The sequence below is a fragment of the Sapajus apella genome, unplaced genomic scaffold (genome assembly GCF_009761245.1).
Source record: "Sapajus apella isolate SASKATOON/1434 unplaced genomic scaffold, GSC_monkey_1.0 scaffold52, whole genome shotgun sequence".
Classification (NCBI taxonomy): domain Eukaryota; kingdom Metazoa; phylum Chordata; class Mammalia; order Primates; family Cebidae; genus Sapajus; species Sapajus apella.
The window spans coordinates 10334814-10359991 of record NW_022436992.1 but is presented as its reverse complement, the minus strand read 5'-3'; the positions used below and the strand labels follow the sequence as shown (position 1 = coordinate 10359991).

General features: G+C 47.0%; 1 protein-coding gene across 5 annotated transcripts in view; it reads left to right on the top strand.

The window, feature by feature from the left end:
- Window positions 1–25178, top strand: part of TRABD2A (TraB domain containing 2A) — a 61956-nt gene that overhangs the window by 17260 nt on the left and 19518 nt on the right. For all 5 annotated transcript variants that reach the window (XM_032243487.1, XM_032243488.1, XM_032243486.1 and 2 more), the window contains exon 3: window positions 22852–22998. In XM_032243487.1, coding sequence (XP_032099378.1) covers window positions 22852–22998 — 147 coding nt within the window. The remainder of the gene's footprint in view (window positions 1–22851; window positions 22999–25178) is intronic.

Genomic DNA, 25178 nt, shown 5'->3' with positions numbered 1-25178 from the left:
TCTCAGGGCAAACATCATCCTTGCCACTCAGGATTGAATCAAGTTATGAATTCCTGTTCTCCTTCACCTAAAGTTCTTGCCTGCTTGGTACTGCCGGCTACATTGCTTTCCCTATGTGAAGGAAGCACATAGCTTGAACCTGGAGGCTCAGCGGAGTGGGCTCAGCAGGGTGGTGTCTCACTTCCCCCTTGTCTGCCCAGGTAGGTTCCCCTAGAGAGATGGTCGTGCTAAATCCCATCTCCATGCTCACACATCACTAGGCATCTATGGACAGGCTCCGGGCATGGGGCGTTGCAATGCCTGCTTTGCCCTTTCTAAACACAGGACTCTCCTACCAATGGATTGGATGTCATGGTGGGGTGGGGCAGGAACCTGGGAAATCTCCAGTCTCCTCGGCATTGGAATCTGTCCTCTGGGACCCAGTCACGTCTTGGCTTGGGCTCTTTTTTGTCACATGCTGAAGCAAACATGAATGCAGCCAACAGTTGTGGAGTTTCCCTCTGCTTTCCACATGCAAGGCCTGCATCTTTGGGCTTTCAACATCCTAAGAGGCAGTTAGTTGGATGTAAAAGTCCTTTTGCAAACCCCAAAGTTGATGCTGAGGTGTTCTTATTTGAATTGCTATCATGTAAAGCATCACTTCTTTGTTATTGTTTACTCTTGCCAATAGATGGCACTAACATATTTCATATTTGCCCTTTTGGCTGTCACTCTGTACTTTTCAGTAAGATGGTCACTGCCAATTCTTGTTCTTCAGGACCCTAACAACATGACATTCTCTGCTTAAAAGACTCTTCTCCCCCACCCCCCACAGTGAAAGCTTCAACAGTGGTTTAGGCCCAGTGAACATACTTCTAGATTGTAGGAAACTGCAATTCTTGAGCTATAGTTTTGGGGTATTGGAGAAGATGGGGACTTTGCTTCTTTGGAGCAAGTTGTCTTTAGTTTGGTTGGTCACCTAATAGAAGAAACAAATGACTCCAGGATGATTCTCTGGAAAGGTCCAGGGCAGAGTGGACGGGTGGAGGCAGCCCCGCTCCCCAGGAGCTCTGTGGTCTGGCTGGGGGGGAAGGGCAAATGCCTAGAAGGATGCCGCCTCTCTCAGCCTGTGGCTATTAAGGGCTAGGTGGATGCTAGAGGAGTGGGAGCTGGGGAGGTGCTAGCTGTCCTGAGCAAGACTCCTAGGGAGGAAGGGGTCAGATTCTTTGAGGAAGAGGTGGCCTGCCAGGCCTAAGGGAGAGGGTCCCCAGGACACTATGTGGCGGCTTGTTTGTACTTTGCAGTCTCTAATATTCTCACATTAGTGCCTGGGGTCTCAAGAACAAACCCTGAGGCTAGGAGGCCTTTGTTCCTAGAGGCCAAGGGAAGAGTGTGGGGCATCAGCCAGCAGAGGCCACTGAGGATGGTTTCCCGCTGGAATAACCCAGGAGAGGCCCACCTGGAGGCAGCGGGTGGGCCAGCTTGGGGTCACAGCAAGAATTAGTGCAGGACAGGCCTAGGCTTTCAGACCTCCTGTTTCGAATCCAACTCTGCCTCTGAGTGTCATGCGGGATCCCTATTGACTTCAGTGGGGATGGCACCAGGTTCAAAAGGCTGAAGAAGGGACCCAGAGCCAGCAAATGAGACACAGTGTTTATTGAGAGGACTGACTTACAGGGTGAACCGGTGGCAGTGGGCTGTACAGGAGACTCCCGATCGCTGGTAAAAAGCATGCAGTTGAGATAGCACCTTCTCTTAGCACATGCACCTACATGGCAACCCTCATTTAACTCAAAGCAAAGGGCCTCAGTCCCTTGTGTGGCCCATGTTCCACAGGATGGGCCAGGGGATCAGATGTTTCTCATAGATAAGGAATGAATCTCTGGGTTGGCCACTCCTGGATTCCTTAGCTCGGAACTCGGAACATACATTCTTCTCCTGAAGTTATTGCTGTCAGGTGCACCTGCATGCACTGAGTGCTGCCACCTGCCAGACTTAGAGGAGTAACTGGCTGAGGGGTTCTGGCTTCCCCAGTATAAATTCCAATAAAAGCAGGAGGTCTCCTTTTTTTAAAAAAATTGACCATGATGCTCATAGATGACTTTTCCACATTTTCCATGATCAATTTGGAAGACACCTGAAGATGGAGATCCTGACATTCTATTTTTCCTTGATAGGTTTGGTTTAAAATAGAGGCCTAGGAAATATATGTAAACTCTCTGAAAAGGGACTCTTCCTAAAATATGGGCAGATTGATTCATGCAACGTCCTTAATCATGACCTCGGCCAGGCAGCTGGGTCGTGTGAAGGTTCACACTGTCCCCTCTGCCTGAAGCCCTTCCCTGTGCTGTCCCTCTGGCCGGGGGTTGAGTCAGCTCTCACATTACTTCCCTGGTGAAGATTTCAAGTGCAGACGTGAAACTTGCAGGCTTTTTAGAGTCCCGTGGAAGCCTCCACTGGGCCCCTGATCACTGCCTTCCAGCAGGTGCAGGTCCCTTCAGGCTGGGCCCTGCCCTCTTGGTCCTTGTATCCCCAGCTCCTGGTGTTGCACTGTCGTGATCGAGGTGCTTGTGAATGGTTGTTGGACAATGAATTGGCGGCTGCTGAATGTGTCAGCCAGGTAGGATGTGGGATAGTCAGATTTCAACGTGCAGAGCTTAGACAGACCAGTGGGAGACCAGTGAACTTGTAGGTACCTGGGCGGAAACACAACACAATGTGAATGTGCACTGATGACTTAAAAAACTTGAATACAGCCTTTCTAAGAGCTGTGTAGCTATAGACTGACATCTTGAGATTCACATGAAGTCTCAAATGGGAGCAATTTGCTTTTATCCCATTCTTTTGCTTTTTTACACTTTTCCCCAACATTGCTATGTATTATTTCCTGTTCTTAAACATGGCTGGGCTGCAGTGCTGCAGTTACTCTAGGGACCCCTGGAGCCTGACACACCTATTCCTTCAATAAGCCCTGTCTCTGCTTTCTCACAGGTATCAATATAGACGTTGTAGGTGGACAGTGTCATCATAAATTGGAAGTCCGGGTGGGTTCTTAGCTCCCTCAGGAGTGTCTTCTGCAGCATTTTTTCATGTTGGATATCCCTTTAGTTTCTGATTTTTTTGACTAGAAGTAGAAAATCAAATCAACTTTGTACCTGAATGGCTGGCTGTGAAGCTCATGAACTTCCAGCGCAGACTTTAGCTCTTCTGTATTTCCATCTGGGGATGGGCCTGCTCAGGACTTGAGTTGTCTTTCTTTTTATGGCCAATTTTTATTTGGGACACATTTCTTAAGCACTCAGCATAGGTGAGGCACTCTGTTTCTAATTCTGGGCATTCAAAGACAAAGCAAGTGTTGATCCTGCCTTCCCCTGGCTCTGGGCTGCCCCTCTAAAGTCCAAAGCGTGCTTCAAAAAAAGAATAGGTATTTTTGTACCTATTTTTGTACAAGTTCCTGGATGCCACACATGCTGCTGGGGTCCTGACCATGGCTAGGCTATGTCTGACCCTGCCCAGCTGCTTTTGGGGTCCTAAGAAGGCACTTCAAAGGAAGCACAGCCTAGTTTCTGCCTCATATCCCTGCCTCCTGGCCTGGTGGACTAGGCTGGCAGTAGAGAGCTCCTTTGAAACCCTAGCAGCCAGCTCTTCCTTGACACCTGTTTGGTGGATCAGCCCACGGACACCTCTAGACTTTAGGAATAACTCCCAGCGTGTCTCCATGGTAAAAAGTATGCAGTTGATATAGCACCTCCACTGAACCCCTGATCACTGCCTTCTAGCAGGCGCAGGCTCCTTCAGGCCTGGAGTCCACCTTCCAGGTAGGGGTAGTTGAGGCAGAGTCTACCCCACTTGGAGGAGAAGAAGCAGCTCAAGGAGACAGGTAGGACTGCGGCCAAGTTGTTATTTGGGATCCTCCCAGAAGCTGGTTAAGGTCTTGGTGTCAAGGTGCTCCATGGCCCAGGGACAGAGGAAGTGGGGGCTGCCCTGGACCCTAAAGTGGTTGCTGGTGGTGTGGCATCATGGCATGCCACAGGCATTAGGGCCCTTCTTCTCTGTATTCTTTTTCTCTGTCCCTCCTGACACTTTTTGTGCTGACCTCCCTCCCTGAACTCTTCCACAAGGCCCTTCCCTTTGCATTCACAGTCATTTAGAGCTTGGGGAGCTTCAGCAGAGCTGCAGAGTCGTAAAATGAGGAATCCTAACAGGAGAGACCTCATTAGCTTCTCAACGCTCAGGTGAGAACTGCAGCTCACACTGAGCCTCTGCTCTTGCGGGTGCTTTGGGCAGGTGAGGTTGTTTATTGCTGAGCAGAATACAGGCAGGTGGGTTGCCACTGCTTGACTTTCTGGGAAAGGACAGCTCTGGGATGCTCTGTGCTACCTGGGACTTCAGTGCTGTCTGAAGAGGCTGCCGATGGTTGCCGACGCAACCCAGGCCCAGAAGTGATTTTGAAATGCTGTAGGGCAGGGGTCCCCAGCCCTCAGATCACAGACAGGTACTGAAGCTTCATCTGTATTTACAGCTGCTCCCCAGCCGTTCCCTGTCACTGCATTGCTGCCTGAGCTCCTCCTCCTGTCAGGTCAGTGGCACCATTAGATTCTCATAGGAGCATGAAGCCTGTTGTGAACTGTGCATGCGAGATCTGGTTTGCATGCTCCTTATGAAAATCTGATGCCTGATTTCTCACTGTGCTCCATGACCTCCAGATGGGACTGTCTAGTTGTAGGAAAACAAGCTCAGGGCTCCTACGGATTCTACATTACGGTGAGTTGTAGAAGTATTTTACTATATATTACAATGCAATAATAATAGAAATGAAGTGCACGATAAATGAAATGTGCTTGAATCACCCCCAAACCATCCCCCAACAGCATCCCCCAATGTGGTCTGTAGAAAAATTGTGTTCTACAAAACCTGTTCCTGGTGCCGAAAAGGTTGGGGACCGCTGCTGTAGGGTAACACCCTATTGGATGGCCCTGTAAATCTATTAACAGGCTGATGGAAAGTGTTTGCAGATGTCTGAGGCAACTTGTGACTGAATCAAGCTTGAGGGCCTGACACCTGCCTGGGCACCCCCCTGCCTCCACTGCTCCCACCTCCCTTTCTGGATCTAGAACTTTCAAGATCCTGTCAACCCCTCCATTCCCCTTCCACCCTGGCTCTGCCTCTCGAGCGTGGCCTACATTTGGCTTCTGCCTGTGGGTGATCCGGGGGTGACCTCTCACACCTTCTCCACCTCTCCAACAACCCCTGACCCTGGCTCTGCTTTTGCTGTGACAGTTCAGGAAGCAGGAGCCATTGCCTAGAAGCAGAGGGGAGAAACTGGAGCATGGAAGAGAGAAGGAAATAAGCAGAGAAAAGGAGGCTTAGGAAAGGGATTCTGACAGCACGAGACTGGAGTTTTCTTCTTGTTTTTCTGGTTCTCTCCCTTGGCGATGAAGTAGAAATCACTGTTAGGTACCTTTAGTGGACATGAGGGCTTGTATTAGTTTGCTAGGGCTGCCATAAACCAAGTACCACACGCTGGGTGGCTTAAACAACCGAAAATGACTGCCTCATGATTCTGGAGGTTAGAACTCTGAGAACGTGGAGTCGGCAAGGCTGGTTTCTTCCAAGGCTTCTCTCCTTGACTTGCACATGGCTATCTTCTCCCTGTGTCTTCATGTCCTCATCCCTCTGTCTGTCTGTGACCTAATTTCCTCTTCTTATAAAGACACCAGTCATACTGGATTATGGCCAACCTTTTTAGCTTAAAGGCTCTATCTCCAAATAGTCATTTTCAGAGGTACAGCAGGGGCAGGGGAGGTTTAGAAGTTTGACATATGAATTTAAAGTTACACAGTCCAGCCCATAACATAGACCCAGGGTAAAGTTGCAAAGTTTGAGCATGGAAGGAGATTTTGACATCATTCCAAAGCTGTCTGATTTTAGGTGTCCAGTCAAAGTGAAAACCTTGTGTAGAAGGTTTTTCTTGATGTGTGTGTGGTGGGGAGGAGAGCATCCAGCTGTGCCAAGTTCGTGGCAGGTGCTTGCATTGTGGCTAATTGTCTTAGCAAAGATCACTTGAGCCCAGAATTTCACCATAGTGAGACCTCCATCTCTCCAAAAAATAAACAAGACCGAGTCATGAGCCAGAGAGGCCATTTGGATGGCCAGTTTCCTACCTGTGATGTGGAATATTGAGGCTAAGCCAGTGATTCTCAGTGTGTGTCCCTGGACTGGCAGCATCAGCATCACCTGGAACTTGTTAGTAATGCAAAATTTGGGACCTCCATCCTAGACCTCCTGAACTGGAAACTCCAGGCGTGGGGACAGCCATCTTTGGTCTAACCAGCCCTCCGGGTGATTCTGATGCACACGTAAGTTGGAGAACCACCAGGTTCTATTCTTGGTCTCTGCTCTATTCCTGTCCTTACATTGCCACTGTGTGTTACCTCAAGTTGCAGGGCTCAGAAGACCCTCTTTTCTCCACAACTCATAGTGTCCGCTGTCCATACCACCAATGAGAAGTTGCTCATTTGCTGCCATGCGGTGGCTGTTTAATGATCAGATTTATGGTTATTTAATTCTTTTGTTGATGATTAACTTTCCAGGTGTTTATTTTGTCTCCTGACCTGGCACATAAATTCCTAGAGAGCAAGGATCTTGGTTTAACACCCCCCCAACCTTTTTTTTTTTTTTTTTTGTATGGGTCTAGCATAGTGCCTTGCACATGTGGGTGTTTACTAATTGCTGGGTGCAGTTGGAGGGAGGTAGTTTTCTGATAGCTCAATCCAGCCACACTGTATTAAAAGACCAAACCACAGCATCTACTCTTTGCTGGCTGTTTCCATCCATCTTTACCCTGACTTTTTCTCTTCTGTTAACCTTCCCAGACTCATTTCTTCCTGCCACCAGGGCAGAGTTGCTGCTTACACAATAATGTTAGTGACATTTTCCTGGTGGGTAACTCCCAAACAGTAAAAAAGTGCAAGTTAAACACACCCCAGGGGCAGTAGTGGGTGTGTGGCTCATGGGCTGTGGGGGTGGATTCCTTCCTTGCCTTGTGAGGGGGAGTTTTTGAATCTGTGGTGCAGGTTTTTAAAAATTTTTTATTTCTGTAGACACGGGGTCTTGCTATGTTGCCTGGCTGGCCTCAAGCTCCTGGCCTCTAATGATCTGCCCACCTCCGCCTCCCAAAGCACAGGGATTCAACCACTCCATGGTTCCACTGGAGTTTGAACTCGGGTCCTTTGGTGTGTAAAGCAGACATGATAACCATTACACTATGGAACCATGTGTGATGCAGTTTTATAGCTTCTCTCCAAACCAGTCCTGAACTTCAGGGAGCCTCATACTGGTTGAAGAGCCTGAAAATGAAGGCTGTCCCAAGGCCCTTGATCGCTGGAAGGAGAAGTGACAGACACCCCTGCAGGTGGGGTGGATTTTGGGCACAGCCTGTCCTCATGAACCCAGTTTTTCTCCTTTCCTCCTTCTCTGGGGCTGTTGTGGTAGAAAAATTGCCCAAGAATGTGACTGATGGGGAAAAGGTATACACATTTTATTTTCTAAATGTTATCCAGATTAATGAACATACTAGAATTTGAGCTGGATTTTTGAAAGAAGGCTAGGATTTAGTCAGGTAGGAAAAACAGAGAGCTATTCTGAATGGGCCAGAAGTGCAGGCAAATCTGGGAAAATTCGTGCTGTGCTGGCCATAGGGTAGCAGGCTGGGTCGAGCATTTGTGTCGGGGTCCGGTGGGAGATGATGTTGGAGGGAGCTAGAGTGTGAGGCTGGGAAGCCCCAGTGTGTTCATGGGTAGAAGGGCTATACAGAAGCTGTTTTTAGTGGGGAGAGAGAGGCTGGACATGGTGGCTCAACCCTTTAATCCTAGCACTTTGGGAGGCTGAGGCAGGAGGATTGTTTGAGGCCAGGAGTTCAAGAACAGCCTGGGCAGCATAGTAAGACCCCATCTCTATAAAAAATAAAACATTAGCTGGGCACGGTGGTGAGTGCCTGTAGACCTAGCTACTCGGGAGGCTAAGGCAGGAAGATCACTTGAGCTCATGAGTTTGAGGCTCCAATGAGCTATGATTGTAACATTGCATTCTGGCCTGGGTGACAGAGCAAGACTCTGTCTCTAACAAAATAAAAAATAAAGTGGAGGGAGATATAGCACACAGCAGTGCTGCAGGGCAAGGCATTTGGCTGCTGAGGGTGGCTGGGTAGGGTGAGACACTCATCTACAGTGGTGTTGGAGGTTGCCTCTGCTGGGAGCCTTGGCTGTGTTAACCTCAGGACCCTGGGCCGTCAGGAGGGAGACATTGGGAGTCTGGGAACCGAGACAGCTAGGGAGTGAGATATTTGACTTTTACTAAGTTGCTTTGTGTGTGGACTTGATAGCGTAGTATCAAGTAGTTTCCCATGTGGTTCATTCTACAAGGGAAAACCAGACATGGATGCTGATCATGGATACTGGAGAAAATTAAGAAAAACGCCAGAGACTCTGTAGAAGTGATACAGTTTATAACCATTTAGATGAACTGCCTAGCTCTCATGCTTAACTGGTCCCAGTCACAAGTTTGTATGTAGTTAAGGAATTAACTAACTTTACTGTGCTTTTGATTTCGTTCTTCATATCATTCTTCCTAGTTTGTTGACATAGTCTTGAAGCTGGGTTGTCTTGTTACAACTTTATGAAATGTAAAGGAAACTTACCTACCAAGCAGTAAAAGTTAGAAGAATGGAGATCTCCTGAGACAGTCTGGAAGTGCTTGGTAGAGGCTGTACATTTACTAGGACGTGGAGAGGAGAAATTAGTATTTATCCTTATTGTTACCCCAGCATTGCGTGGGATTTGGGGGAAGGAAGTATATCAGCCTGCTTGGGCTGCTGTAACAGAATACCACAGCCTGGGTGGCTTCAACAACAGAAATGTATCCGGAGGCTCCAAGTTCAAGATCAAGGCAAATTCTCTCTCCTTGGCTTCCAGGTAGTGTCTTCTTGCTGTGACCTCACATGGTCTTTCCTCTGTGTGGGCATTGGGAGAGAGAGCTCTGGTGTCTCTTCCTCTTTTTATAAGGTCACAGTCCTGTTGGGTCAGGGACCCGCCCTTATGACTTCATTCAACTTAAATTACCTTCTTAAAGGCTCTTTCTCCAAATGTGGTAACACTGGGGGTTAGAGCTTCAACATGACTTTTGGGGGGGACACAGTTTACTGCATAACAGGAGAAGATGGATGTGCTCATTCAGCACTTGGAAGTCAGGGCGGGAGCTGAGCTGATTGAAAGGAGAAGAAATGGTCAGGAGATGTGACTAAAGCGAGCAGAAGGCTTGCTGGGCGTCCAGGGGGCAGTGCGGGGAAAAGAGAGGGAAGGCCCAGTTAGCGTGTGCGTCCTTCCAGGCTCTGTGTGCTCTCCGGGTGTTCAGGAACCGTCATGGTTGACAACATGGCACTTCTTCAGGTTAAAACGTCACTGAAGATCAGTTTGTCTCCTCCTTATGCTTGAGTCCTTTTGTTGAGAACTCAGGTCCAAGTTTTGAGAAGCACTTCCCCCTACCTCTGCCAAAACATCCAGAGAAGACCTAGACAACCAAAGAAGTGTGTGGAAGCTTTAGCTCCCATCTGGCAGCCTCCATTAACATGACACAGAGGAGCCAGACTTTCACCACCATCTTGCTTTGAGGGGCCACTCTAGACTTTTCCAAGGGAATAGTTCCTTTTCAGGTAAGGGAGGAGGTATTTGAAAGGGTGGCTGTGAAGGTAGAAAAGGAGCTTGAGAAGGACATCCCCGCTGCCTGGAGAGCTAGGTGAGGTGGGGAGGCAAGGACCAGATGCCCTCAAGATGTCTTAAAAAATTATCTGGGTGAATGGTCTGAGGGCAAGGAAGACACTTCCCCTACTGCTTCCAAACTATACTTCAAGGGACCGAATGGCTCTCAAAAGTGAACTAAGAAAAAAGGAAGACACAACAACCCCACGCTCCAGAAGGTGAGGCCTGAGCTTGAACAGATGCGAAGCCCTTTGTTCCAGCATGCAGGGAGGCTGGTGGGGTGGTGCAGACCACTCTGAGCAGAGTAATGGGCGGTGCCTTTCATATGCAGAGCAGGCCTTTGATCTGAAGGGGATGAAAGTGCTGGAAAGAGGAGAGGCTTGCTGGGGGGCCTTTGTCTTTGACAAAAAAGGCATCTGCCGGACTCGAACCCCCTTACCCACCCCCTCAGCCCCTGGGCTAATGCAACAATGCCCCAACTGAGACCTGGGTCTCCCCACAGCTGAAGAAGTCTCAGGAAAGAGAAAGAGGCCTGCTGCAAATGTGGACAGGAGCTTAATCGATTCTTTCCACAGCCCAGAAAGAAAGGGAGAGAGAAGGGCTGTGGGGAGGCGAGGGGAGAGTGGAAAGAGGGACATGGGGGGGGGTGGGGGAAAGGAAGGGTGGAATTTGAACCCTGAAATAAACTGTCTGGTAATAAGACTGTGAAGTATTCTCCAGCGAGCACAACTTTCAGAAGGCAGTGCAGGTGGGGTGAGTGTGCCATTGGAGGAAGGGAGAAGGGCATTCAGCTGATGATAAGCCATGATTATGGTTAGACTGATAATCATTTTTAAAAAAGAGAGTATCACGTAAGGCAAGCACTTATGTGAACATAGCAATTTGTGTATCTTACTGTGTTTTCCAAAAGGAAAATTAAGTCCCTTTAGGTTTTGCACCACAGGAAACGCCACACAAGGATGTTTTATCTCAGTTGTAATATTTTCAACAGTTCTTCTTTTCTTGTGGTCTTTTATCTCTTGCCCTTCTTGAAATCTAAACGAATGCAAATTAAAAGAGATTTGAAATGAGACAATTGATATAGAGATAAGTATTTTCTGCTTGTGGACAATTTTTGAGCCCCTTCTGTGGGGTAGATGTACTCTTTGAATGTTAAGCTGATGATTCAGCCGGTGCCATATCACCGAGTCAGGTGTCCACTCAGGTGTAACTGGCATGGATGGCTTGGTTAGGGAAGGGCATGTGGAATTATGTCCTATATAGTGCCGTCCCTTCAGAGGCTGTGGTTTGGGTAGGGGTTGGGAGAGGAAGGACACAGTGATTTGACACCTTTAGTACACCCAGTAGGAGAGAAAGTTCTATAATCAGAGGATGGTTTTGTGGAGCTTTTCCCCAGAGGTGGAAGTTGACCTGATAATATGATCTCTGGGCAAGGGGCATTAGTTAACAGGACAGGAAGGGTGAGTTTGAGGCTGTCTGTGCATCTCACCCGGTGGTGCTGTCTTAACCAGGACAGGGCATTCAGGAGACCCCGTCACCTCTCCTCTTAGAGGTACATGGGTCTGGGCGGTCAGGCAGGTCTTGCCTGAGGAGAAGTTGGCTTTAGAGGCCCCGGAGGCACGAAGGCCAGGTTGCTGCGCATTGCCCTGTTCTGCTGTGCAGTCTCTCAGTGGAAAGAATATGAACTTTGGAGACTGTGGATCTGGATTTGAACCCTGGCTCCCCCATTTCCTGGTATTGCGGCCTTGAGTGAAATATTGAACCTTTCTGAGTCTGTTTTATTTGTAAAAGGGGTATGATGAAACAGACATTGTCAGTTTGTAGCGAAGAATAAACAGAGAACCTTTGTAAAGTGCCCAGTGTATAATGTTTTGGTAAGTTTGCTGTTGCTTTTGCTCTGACCGCCCTAAGCAGTTGGGCTTACTTGTATCTAGTCTGTATAGCTGCCCCTCAGTATTCATAAGCAATTGGTTCCAGGACCCACTCGGATACCAAAATTCAAGGATGCTCAAGTTCCTGCTAGAAAATGGCAAGCTGCATTTGCATACAACCTACACACATCCTCCCAAATACTTTGTCATCTCTACGTTACTTACAATAATAACACAATGAAAATGCGATGTAAATAGCTGTTATGCTGCATTTTTGTTTTTAAAAGTTGTATTATTTTTATTTTTTCAAATATAAGTAATGTATATTTATATATAATGTATGAAAAATAAATAAATAGATATATAAATAAATACATACATTTTTTTGAGACAGAGTCTTGTTCTGTTGCCCAGATTGGAGTGCAGTTCTCAGCTCGCTGCAATCTCCGCCTCCCAAGTTCAAGTGATTCTCCTTCGTCAGCTTCCTGAGTAGCTGGGATTACAGATGTGGGCCACCACACCTGACTAATTTTTGTATTTTTAGTAGACACAGGGTTTCACCATTTTGGCTGGTCTTGAACTCCTGACCTCAGGTGATCTGCCCATCTTGGCCCCCCAAAGTGCTCAGATTACAGGTGTGAGCCACTGGTCCTACCTTTTCCAAATATTTCTGGTTCATTGTTGGCTGAATCTGTGGATGCAGAACCCTTGGATACAAAGGTCCAACTGTATGCTTTTATATCCTGTCCCTGCTGACACGTTTTTACATCTTCAGTTTGGCTGGCCTAGTCCCATTTCTGTATTCCTAGGCATTCTTTTGCAAACTTGCAGGAGAGCCTGGGACAGGTTGGGGTGGAATTCTGTTTCCGCATCCAGTAATGTGCCACCTTTTTGCCTTTCCTCCAGATTTGCGTCTTGGAATGATTGGTTAGAAATCAATTGGTTTCAAAACCAATCTTGCCTGCCATTGGTTCAGAATACTGGTTTAAGCCAATTAGCATACAGCATTTTTCTGGCTACTCTTATTGGTCTGGATGTGAGCTTCTGTCTTAAATTGACTCAGTTAGATGGAAGGTGGTTGAAGAGAGGTTCTCTTTTGCCCTGCCTAGGCTTGCATTTTCCAGTCATAAGGGCAGTTCAAGAACGAAGAAGTTACATAGCCCAGGGAGTCCTGATCTTATGATGCGCCTCTGCTTTTGGGCTTGCTGCTGTGTGACAGTATGTTTCTTTATGGTTTAAACCATTGTAAATCTCTGTTCATCCTGATACCGCTGTCTCCATACTGTTCCATATAAACTCCCATTTCTTACCTTAAATCACTATTTTCTTTGCATTTTTTACCAAACATGTACCCCTAACAGCATGTTGTCTGGTCTTGTTTTTGAATTGTTCTGTAAGTGGAACCATATTTATATATATTCTCCTGTGTTTTGCCAGTTTCCTCAACATTGCATGATATTCATCCATGCTAGGGTATGGGCACTATTTATTTTCACTATTGTAGGGTATCTGATGGATGCAAATAACACAGTTTACCAGTTCTCTTGTAGATGGATGTTTGGGCATTTTCCAGCAATTTGCTCTTTCAAATTATTTTGCTATAAACATTTACTACCTCCTCAGCAGTCTTAGACACATTAGACCGAGAGGTGGGATCACTGCTTTTGTGGTAGAACTGGCTTCTTCACATTCTTCAAGAGAGCACATGCAGCTGGGTCTCAGACCTGCAGAACCAGAACTGGGCTCCTCCCCTATTTGTGTGGTATACTAGCTCCTTCCTGGTGGGGCTGTGGTGAGGCAAAAAGCTGGTTCTGTTACCCCCATATTGGGTTCCTAGGGCTGCAGCAATAAAGTACCACAAACTGGATGGCTTAAAACAGTAGAAATTTTTTTTTTCCAGTTCCGGAGGCTGGAAATCTTATATTGAGGTGTTGTCCAGGAAGCGCTCTCTCTGAAGGACCTAGAGGAAACTCCCCCCTTCTGGCTTCTGGGGGTTGACTTGGCTTGTGGGAGCCTTACACCAGTCTCTGCCTAATATGGTTTTGCTGTGTCCCCACCCAAATCTTATATTGAACTGTAGTTTCTATAATCCCCATGTGTCGTGGGAGGGACCAGGTGGGAGGTAATTGAATCATGGGGTGGTTACCTCCATGCTGTTCTCCCAATACTGAGTGAGTTCTCATAAGATATGATAGTTTTATAAGGGGCTTTTCCCCCTCTTGCTCACCATTTCTCCTTCCTGCCACCACGTGATGAAGGACATGTTTACTTCTTCTGCCATGGTTGTAAGTTTCCTGAGGCCTCCCCAGCCCTGTAAAACTGTGAGTCAATTAAACCTTCCTCCTTTATAAATCACCCAGTCTTGGGTATGTTTTTATTAGCAGTGTGTGAACGGAGTAACACACTGCCTCTGGTGTCACATGGCATTCTCCCTGGGTGTCTCTGCATGGTCTTCTCCCTGTGGGTGCCTGTCTTTCTGTGTCTAAATTTTTCTTTTTTACAAGGACACAGTCATATTGGATCAGAACCCACCCTAATGACCTTAACTTAATTATATCTGCAAGACCTTGTTTCCAAATAAGGTCACATTCATAGGTTCTGGGGGTTAGGATGAACTTATCTTTTGTGTGGAGGGACAACATTTAATCCACACAACACCCTCTTTTGCTCTCTCTAGTGGTTCCACAGTTGGTTAAGGAGATGATTTTCAGATTGACCTGTCTTCCCTATCCTACAGTGACCTTTACCCTCCTGTGCTAATGTAAACTTCTCCTACTGGGAGATCTATCCTTCTTTTTCCTTATTTCCTTCTGGGCTTGCTGTTGGCCCAGGAGGCTCTGGCTTCCATCTCATTCACTCAGGGAGCTTTCACTCTGCACAGTGGAGATGAAGGTCTCATCACTAGGCCTTTGGCTGCTTCTACATTGGGCTTATTGGTCATCTTTGCAATTGTCACATTCCTGCTGCCCTCTGGGGAGAGCCTGGTGGCTCCTCCAAGGACAAGATGCACCTCCAAGGACAAGATGCAACACCCTCCTCCAACTTGTCAACAGCCTGGGAGGACATATTGGCCCTGCTTCTGATAGCCAATCTAGCAACTCCTCACACCCCATGGTCATTCTGGCAACCCCTCCCCCCACAACCCCATGGTCATTCTGGCCACCTCTCCTCCCACCCCATGGTTATTCTGGCAACCCTTCCCCATCCCATGGTCATGCTGGCATCCCTCCCCCAACGCCATAGTTATTCTGGCAACCCTTCACCACGCTGTAATCATTCTGGCAACCCTCCCTCACCCCATGGTCATTCTGGCAACCCCTCCCCCCAGCCCATGGTCATTTTGGCCACCCTCCCTCAACCCTGTGGTCATTCTCGCAACCCTCCCCCACCCCTTGGTCAGGCTGGCAATCCTCCCTAACCCCATGGTCATTCTAACAACCCTCCCCTACTGCATGATCATGCTGGCTGTGCTTATTCTTGGACCTCTGGTGGCTACTCTTGTCCTTGCTGCGTTGGTCTGTCCTGGGACTGCAGACTTGGTTGCTGCCACACTAAGAGAGCCTGCTGCAGTGCCTGCGTCTACCTATGCCACCGCCCCTGTTGTTGTCCTTTGCCAGGCTTCATAGGTTTATGACTGTAGAAGAGTATGTGCTGGGGCAGCTATACTCACCCTTCCATGAATAAAGTTTGTGTGCGGTGGCTACGTTGGTGTCCCTCCCCCCAGCATAACCAGAGGAGATGACTCAGACATCTCAGCGACCACGTGGGGTCTCCTGATGCCAACCTAATCTTGACCCCCTTCTCCATGGAGCTCCATGGCCTGTGCCAAGGGGAGGAGAATCAAGCAAGGCCGAGAGGGCAGGATGGAGACCAGAGGGCTCTACTCCCATTGCTTCTTGACATGGAACAAATTAAGGACTTATAAGTGTCATTGCACTTGAGATCGTCTAATCCAATCTTCCGTTTGTTGTAAGAATCCCATTTATGGTCATTTCAATCTTGACTGAACAGCCCCAGTGCCAGGGGTAGCACCATTACAGTTCCCCAGGGAACCTCCTTGTATGTGTGTATATTACACCCTTGTGCTCGTATTTCTATGGGGGAGAGATTCCTAGAAGTAGGATGTGCACATTTCCCATTTTGACAACTACTGCTAACAAATTAAAGTTTGCATGTGTGAAAACACACAATGTACTGATATATGTAAATGAGTACATGGCAGTCACGGACAGAGAACTCAAAAAGAAAGACTTTCTAATAGTTAAAATGTCTTCCAAGACATTTTACAGGTGAGTGACTTGAGATGGATGGTGTCTTTAAAAAGAAGAGCTTGGATGGTCAGGATGCTATAGAGGGGATTAAATACTGGGTATGAGATTAGAACAGCTGACAGCTAAGGCCTTAGATTCAGCCTTCTGGTACACTCTGAAAAAACACTGGGACCCTCTCCAAGGTGACATCACCCACTGGTGACTCATTTGTTTCTAGGCCCTTCCACATGCAATGCCTGTTTCAGGTGAGCCCCAGACAACACCTGTGTGTCGCCCGGAGCCCGTCTCCTCGAGTGTTTGCAGCGACTGCGACTGGGCTGTGCTTGTCCTCTGCCATAGACACAGACATCCACTGTATCCCTAGTTAGTGGTCTGGATTCTGCTAGGACCCTTCACTGGTGTCCTCAAATAATAAAAGAGTTTTTCTCAATAAATAAGGCCTTTCTGTGTATCTGAAGTGGATACCTTTGCAGGTAGCAAGAATGGCGAGTAGCAAGCTTTAAACATAGTTACTATTTCTTATAGCCTAGGACAGAAATCTTTACAGACTTCCAGAGTAGTAGCCTAGTTAGTGTGAAGGTCTTGGAGGTCTCTGGCTTCTTCCTTTAATGGCCTGGCCACATCCAGCAGGCTATTCACAGCCTGTGGCTGGTCAGGCCAGCAGTGTGATGTTAGGTGGTGGAGAAAGGGGCTGGTGGAAGCCATGGCCACTGTTAACCACTTTGATACAGTTCTGTACATCAATCACTTCTGTTTTGCTAATCAGGATAATGTTACTCTCAAACACTCTCCTCCCTTGGGTCATTGTCGCTAAAGGCCCCCTCCATGGGGGGTTGAGCATGCCTGCTGCTTGGCCATCAGGATCCAGACAATACAGTAACGTAGATTCACCGTTCATGGCACCACCGGTTTTCTGATGGGGGAGGGGCAAACTATAGTTCCGGGGCAAGGGAGTGACAGGGATAACTCATTTCTCTCTGGGGCCTCCACCTTGACCCCAAACTCCTACTGTTTGCATTTATCCTCTACTGCTCTCTGTGACTGGTTGCTGTTACACACGCATTGGTTCTTGCGCCCTTTCCAACCCAAGAGCTACTCTGTCAGGGTAGGACCACTACCATCTTCTTCCTCAAGTGTAGCTTAACCTCCCAGAGGACTGGCTGACTCTGTGGGGGTGGAGGAGAGGGTGAGGAATGCCATTATTATTACTGTGATTATTATTATAATTGCAACTCTGTCCTGCTACCAGCTTTGATCTTGAGTACTTTGCTGTCCCTCTCCTGGATGCTCAGAGTTCTGATATTCCACCATGCTTCCTTTTGTTCTTTTTTCCCCCAGAGGACCTTGCTTTTTCCCCAGGTACTGTTAAAAGATTGACAGTGAGTGACAAGGACCTATGTGAAGGCATTTGCTACCTGGCAATTTTTTGTTCAAAAGAACCCACTGGAGGTACATCAGTGTGAGTAGCTTGGCAAGATGGTAGCCATATGGGAGACATTAGAGAGGAATTCTCCTTGGAACATTCCACACACTGGATTTGGAAACTTAAAATGTAAATTTCTTTTGATATAATGTTTTAAAGAGTGATTTCTAGGCTAGTCCACAGAAAGGCTTATGTTTCCATGGAAAAACTGTAGAAAACAGTATGACTGGCAGAAGCATGCTGGCCCATTCTGCCAACACCCTAACAGCCCACGTCCCTCCTGGTGAGAGTGAGTCAGGCTCTAAAAGCTGTGGTGCAGGGAATTGGCATTCAGGTACCCGTTGGTGACTTGAGCCAGCAATTGATTGCAGTGCAGCGAGACCAGCACCTCTCTAAGACATTTTATATTTGCAAGAGTTGGACATATCAGGTGTTCATTTCTTTAGGTTCTTGAGGCTCTAACTCTGACAAGTCCTGTCTGTGGTTCCCAGCCTTGCCTGCATATTGCAGTCACCTGGGGGTGGAGATTCATGAGGGCATAGCTGTGATTACAGAAGACGCCCATCTGGTGTACAAGCTGGTGTACAAAAGAGCTGGTGTACAAGCTTGGCTTGGTTTATATGCAGCAATTACTCAGCAATTACTCATGAAAAGCTGGATGCACGATGTGGGCTGGTGCCTAAGATGAAGGGAAATAAGGAAGCCTATGGGTGGGTAGAGAATGCCAAGGTTTATATCAACAGTGAAGTGATGGAGAATGACTTGCCATCTATGGTTTGGGAAACACTGCCTTAGAAGGTCTCAGGGAAAATCAGAACATCTGAGTGTCTGGAAGAGGAGGTTGGTCTGAGATCTGGGAGAAATGAGCCCTGAAGCCTTACAGGATTGTCTGAACTATTGAGCTGTAGAATTCTGCTTGAGTTTTTCCTTGGAGTCAGCCAGAGGCAGCCTAAGCCCAGAGCAGAGGTCTCAGGACAGCTTTGGGTTGCGACGGTGGGGGATACATTTAGGGGTGTGCACCAAGGGTCTTCTGCACCTGAACTGTGTTCTCACTCAAAAGACTGCAGGGAATCTTGATTTTGTCCCTTTTTGCAGCCAGAAATTTTCCTTCTCCATTTCTGTGATTTGCCTCAGTCACTGATGTTATCTTATAGATAGGCTATCTCAGGCTGCATTTCCTTCAAAAACAGTGAAGAATACATACTCACCAGACTTTGGCTTTTTATTTTCTGCTTGTTTTGTCTTACATTATAATATATACTTTCAGGACCAGGCGCAGTGGCTTACACCTGTAATCCCAGCACTTTGGGAGGCTGAGGCGGGTGGATCACTTGAGGCCAGGAGTTCAAGACCAGCCTGGCCAATATGGTGAAACCCCTTCTGTAAAGAATTGCAAAAATTAGCCAGGAGTGGTGGCAGGTGCATGTAATCCCAGCTACTCTGGTGGCTGAGGCATGAGAATCGCTTGAATCCAGGAGGCCGAGGTTGCAGTGAGCTGAGATTGTGCCACTGTGCTCCAGCCTAGGCAACAGAGCAAGACTCCATCTCTCTCTCTCTCTTTTACTATATATATATTCTCTCTTTCTCTCTATAAATATATATATATTTATATATATATAAAGAGAAATATATATCTTTGTTTTATATATATGTATATATATACATATATTTGTGTGTGTATATATATACATATAAATATATGTATATATATATTTATATGTATATCTATGTTTATATATATACATATATATACAGCTCTGCCACCTGGAGTGGGAGAGCTGGATGGCAATGACCTGCCTCCTTGGTTTGTGGTGGTGATGTGTGATCAGGCACCTCGAGTCATCAGGGGAGTATTCTGGCTCCAAGGAAAACCTGTAAGGGCACTTTGATCTCACTCAGAGAATTTTTCTTCAGGAATCTATCTTGGGTCTTTCTCCAAGGAGTCTGTTTCAGTGAGGGCTTTCCGCAGTTTAAACAGTGCTCCAGAGACTTCCCCATATCACAGCTAAGCCAGAGAAGGAGGGGTTTGGGGTGGGCTGCCTCGTCTATGACCCTGGGCCAAGTTGTCCTTGAGGCTCATCATGGAGCCTTCCTCTGACTTCCATTGACTGTGTCTCTTTGGACATATTTGTGTTTGGTGCTTGACATCTGCTGGTGAGCACAGTGGGGCAGGATCCTTGTTCTTTTCAGCCAAGGAAATCCAGCCCCTTCTACCTCGTCACTTAGCTGGTCTCTCTAGGAACTATATTTCTTTTTTTTTTTTTTTTTTGAGACGGAGTTTTGCTCTTGTTACCCAGGCTGGAGTGCAATGGCGCGATCTCGGTTCACCGCAACCTCCGCCTCCCGGGTTCAGGCAATTCTCCTGCCTCAGCCTCCTGAGTCGCTGGGATTACAGGCATGCGCCACCATGCCCTGCTAATTTTTTTTTGTATTTTTAGTAGAGATGGGGTTTCACCATGTTGACCAGGATGGTCTTGATCTCTTGACCTCGTGATCCACCCACCTCGGCCTCCCAAAGTGCTGGGATTATAGGCTTGAGCCACCGCGCCCGGCAGGAACTATATTTCTTGATCTCTTAGGTCAACGGCTTATCTTGTGCTGGGTTTTAATCTGTGAGAGGTTTAAGGCCTTTCAGAAGTAGTTGGTGTATAAATAAGCACAAAAGAAAGCCATGCTTCCCCTGGGCTGTTACTTGGATCATTGCAGCAGCTCGGAAAGGAAAGGCGTGTGTTGATTACAGGAAATCGTGCTAGAGATTTAAAAAGTACATTTCTGTGGCTTTTAGCAACAAAAGAAAGATTCAGCACCAACTCTGATGCACAGTTCACTGTTCAAACTTCCTTAAAAGAAGAGTGTTTATGGTATGGCCTCCTCATCACAGTGCTAGGTGACACGGGGTGACCTCCCTCTCCTCCACGCAAAATAGAAAGCAATGATCCTGGGATGATCAAGGCTTTTTTTATTTGCTTGTGCATGGGCTGTCCTGGCAAGCTTGAAATCTGAGTTTAACTTTGGGCCTCTGCCTTTCATCCTTTTCCCAGAAGCTTCTATGATACACCAGACCTCCTTTCCACTCTTCTTTTCAAGATTTTTCTTGAAAAATGCCCCCTTTTTCAGGTAAAAAAAAAAAAAACTCCATTAACGGCAAGAATCTTGCCTTGTTCATGAGTGTACCTTCAGTGCTTGGAAGAGTAAGCATATAATAACTACTCATTGACTGAATTAATGAATAGAAGAAGGGATGAATGAACAAACTTTAGGATCATTTAGCACTTGACTCGCCTTGATTCTGTCCTTGATTAGTTGACACAGAATGAACTCTCATGATACCGTTCATCATCCCTTATGCCCTTCCATTCTTGATGTTCAGTCTGTCACCCACTCAGTTTCCAGAATCCTAGAGTAACTCAGGATCACGGTTGGCATTTTGCTACTCTTCTTCTCACCCCCTCATCTCCTCCAACTCTGCTGTTCCCAGGCCTTCTGGTCCTTGAGGACCATGGGACCAGAAACCTGTCACTGATGACCAGCATTAGCCAGGTCACTGTCCTAATGTACATCTTCCACCAGGGATAGTGGGTAATTCTCAGTAGGGAAGTATCTGATATCTTAAATCATTATAATGCACTAAACACTCCAGTAGTCATTTTATTTTATTTTATTTATTTTTTGAGATGGAGTCTTGCTCTGTTGCCCAGGCTGGAGTGCAGTAGCACAATCTCAGCTCACTGCAACCTCCGCCTCCCGGGTTCAAGTGATTCTCCTGCCTCAGCCTCCCAAGTATCTGGGATTACAGATGCCCACCACCATGCTTGGCTAATTTTTGTATTTTTAGTACAGACAGTGTTTCATCATGTTGGCCAGGCTGGTCTTGAACTCCTAACCTCAAGGGATTCATCCGCATTGGCCTCCCAAAGTGCTGGGATTACAGGCGTCAGCCACTGTGCCCGGCCTAAAGTTATTATTGAATCTGTGATGTGGCTCATACACAGTCTGCCCCAATTCGCAGACTGACATGTCTGTTACAATGGGTCAATCTTTTCCAAGTACCAACAAAACCTTAAGAAAGACTTTTCAAAATTAATGAACACTCTCGGAGGAAGATATTTAAGCACCAGGTAACCTGGGCTTGTGCTGAATGCTTTTAAGAGAATAGCAAAGCTCATCAGCAGGTATTTGTAAGCCAATCAGACTGTGATAATTTGGCTTAGATGAGTTAGATGGAGACAGAATATGTGGGACTTGGCCTGGGCTGAGCATACCTGATAGGTGTTTCATAATGCTCCTCTCTCTCCCCTCCCAAATTGTTGAAGATTTGTTCCTCCAGCTAATCTGAAGTCAGATAGCAATTCTCAATTGTTGTGGGAAGGCCCTAATTGTATGGCTTTAGAATGCAGGTGCTTATACCTGTGGAAGGCTAAGTTGTCTCATTTAGATCAGTTTGCAGACAGGATGTGTCTACTTCTCTGGCAGGGCTGTGATCCTGCATGGACTAGTCTGTTCTCACACTGCTAATGAAGATATATCCGAGACTGGGTAATTTGTAAAGGAAAGGGGTTTAATGCACTCACAGTTCCACATGGCTGGGGAGGCCTCACAATCATGGTGGAAGGTGGAGGAGGAGCAAAGGCATGTCTTACATGGTAGAAGGCAAGACAGCGTGTGCAGGGGAACTCCCCTTCATTAAACCATCAGATCTCATGAGACTTATTCGCTATCAAGAGAACAGCATAGGAAAGACCACCCCGTGATTCAATTACTTCCTACTGGGTCCCTCTGATGACCTGTGGGAATTGTAGGTGCTACAGTTCAAGATGAGATTTGGGTGGGGACACAGCCAAACCATATCAACATTAGCTAGCAGTGCCACACTGATGGTTGAAAAAGATGTGTATAATGCATCTTAAATCATTACAATGCACTAAGCTCTCCAGTAGTCATTTTATTTTACTTATTTATTTTTTGAGATGGAGTCTTGCTCTGTCACCCAGGCTGGAGTGCAGTGGTACAATCTCTGATGTAAAACCATCAAATCTCAGGAGACTTATTCACTATCATGAGAAAAGCATGGGAAAGACCCACCCCCATGATTCCATCACCTCCCACCAGGTCCCTTTTACAACATGTGGGAACAGAGTATGCTGGGTTTCCCAAAGTTCCTGCCCAGTCCTTTATGTAATTGGAATCCACTGGTAGGCGTGTCTGTGAGTCCCCAGCCCTCTCCCTGCCCCACCTCCTGGCTTCTTCAGTCATTCCTCAGAAGCCAGCTCTTGGGTTCCCTCACCTCTTGGTCATGCCAATGGAAGAGTTCCAGGTTGTTGTGTCCTTCATAAGGCAGTTCCCCAAGTGTGTCTGATTGGGGCTGATTTGGGAAGGCCCGTCCTTTTCTTTGGACATTGTTCGGGGATTTGTGTTCCCTTCTTTTAGTAGCAGTATCCACATCCTTACATAATGAGCACAGAGGTGAGGGTAGTGCAAGCTATGGACAAAAGAAATAAGATGGCAGCAAACAGTTGCCTTGTTAGTGAACTTAAAGAAGTCCTTTCTTTCAGGTCATCTTTGCTTTGAACCAGACCCTCCTGCAGCAGGAAAGCCTGCGAGCGGGCAGTCTTCAGATCCCCTACACGACGGAGGATCTCATCAAACACTATAACTGCGGGGACCTCAGCTCCGTCATCCTCAGCCATGACAGCTCCCAGGTGAGTGCCCTTTCCGTCTGCCAAGCTCAGCATGCATTTAACTATAAGAATAAAAACTTACCTAGCAGTACCTGTACATCCTGTGTACAAAGGATTGAGGTCATGAGGGCTCTAAAAATAAAATGGGCAGATTTAGATGTCATTAAATGAGACACTGCAGCTAATGAAGGCTTTACAAAGCTTGTAAGAACAGAGGGGGCATTGATGAGGGTTAATTCTAGGATCTCAGCCAAAGGATGAAGCTTTGAAGGATTTAGCAGTGGGCCACATGAACTAGCTTTGGGGAAGGGAAGGGTTCTGGGTCTGATGGCCTCCTGGCTGACACAGGTCACACTTGCAAAATGATGGTGCAGAACTTTGGCTGCAGTTTCAGTGGCCTCTAGGAATGTGTGAGCATGATATAACTATGTATTCATGGAATACCTACAGGGTTGGGGTGTTGGAGCTGGGAAGGCTGCTAGCATTTGCAGACGTGGATTATTGCATCCCGTGGTATTGCAGGATGAGTGTGGCTGAGGTGGTGGAGTGAGTGTTTGCCCAACTCAGGCCTTACCTATGGGCCATCGAGGGGAAGGAAGCAGCTGGTCAGGCCTCAGAAGATTATAGTCTCCTTCTAGGAGGGAAGTGGGATGGATCTTTGTTGTGCTTTTATCAAGAGGCTTCTCATAGGACAAGCCATGGTGCCTTCCCCTGCTCTCTAAGACTGCATCCAAATGGCAAACACTAGCTAAACTTCTGCGGTAGGGGAGTGTGTTGTTTCCCCCAGCCAGGACCGGTGTCTGCATGCATGAGGACACTGGTGAGGGGAGACAGGAGCTAGTGGGTGTGGGTGACGCTGTCCAGGTGTATGTTAGATCTGGGGACCCAGCCATAAGGAGGCACGTATGCACATGAGAGCTGAAGAAGGAATAGCAGCACTGGGAAGAAGGACAGTACAGGCTGAGTGGTGCAGCATCAGCACAGGAAGGTGACATTTCATTAATGACAGAAGCATCAAAAGGCGTAATGAGCATCCCCAAAAATCTAGAGGAAGAGGAAGTCAAATCAAGACAATGTGAAGCAGGAGGAAAGGGAGAACAAGAAACACATTAAAGAAGGAAAAATAGAGTTGTCGGTGGTGATAATTCTTACCTGCACTCTTGCTGGGCGTAGGGAAAGGGGGAGAAAAGTCAAGATCAATTGGGAAATTGACATTTGAAGCAGCAGAAAAAAGTTAACGTGGGCAGCGGATTTGGTAGTTACATGGGCAAATGGTGAGGCTGATGGAGCAGATGATATGAATGTCTCTTGCATTTCTCTCCTGTGGCTCTCCTACCTGACCTGCCCACAGGGCTCCTACAGGAGGTGTGGGGTGTCAGAGAATGTGCTGCCACTGTGAGTGAGGACCAGGTGGGCCAGCAGGGAGTGGTGCAGGCTTTGGGTAATATTTGGAATTTAGAAGGTAGAGCAGGATGTCAGAGGGAGGTCACCCTGTGTGACATTGCCTCCGTGGAGAGGGGGGGCTCTGCTGAAGAGAAGAGATTTCGGGAAACGGGCAGGAGGATCTTACATAAATGACATGATTTTTTGAAAAAGATGACAGAGTAGAAGGTGAAGGCTGGTTGATTTGAAAATGAAAGAATATCATTTCAAGGCAGTCGTGGAAGGAGATCTGTTATCCATAAGATGGAAGTTAATATTATGTAATAGAATCTGAGGACTTTGGAAAGATTTTTTGAGAGGCTGCTGGAAGCAGCAGCAGCAGCAGCAGCAGGCAGGGTAGCTACTGACCAAGGTGGTGGGTAACATTGTCAAGTCCCTGCATGGAAGGGAGAGCATGCACCTGGGGGAGGGGTGGGAGGCTGAGGTTTGGGAAGCCAGACAGCTGAGGGGGTGGGGAGAAAACAGAGTGCAGCCTTACCTATAGCCCTGGGCTGCAGGAACCACCTGATTGTCACAATTTTGATGCATTTGCATGCTGTCATTAGCCAAAATACTGAAACTGGCTAACATGTGTACCAGAATCAAGTGAAGTATTTGCCAGGACGGCAAAGAACACTGGGGAAAGCAAGGGAGAGAAATAGAAGTGGAGAAATAATGAAAATGTAAAGCATAGGATTTATAAAACATTTAAGTATTATAGAAATTTCATGTTTTTGGTAATAAAATCTAAAATATGTAACTATATAAAACTATTTTTA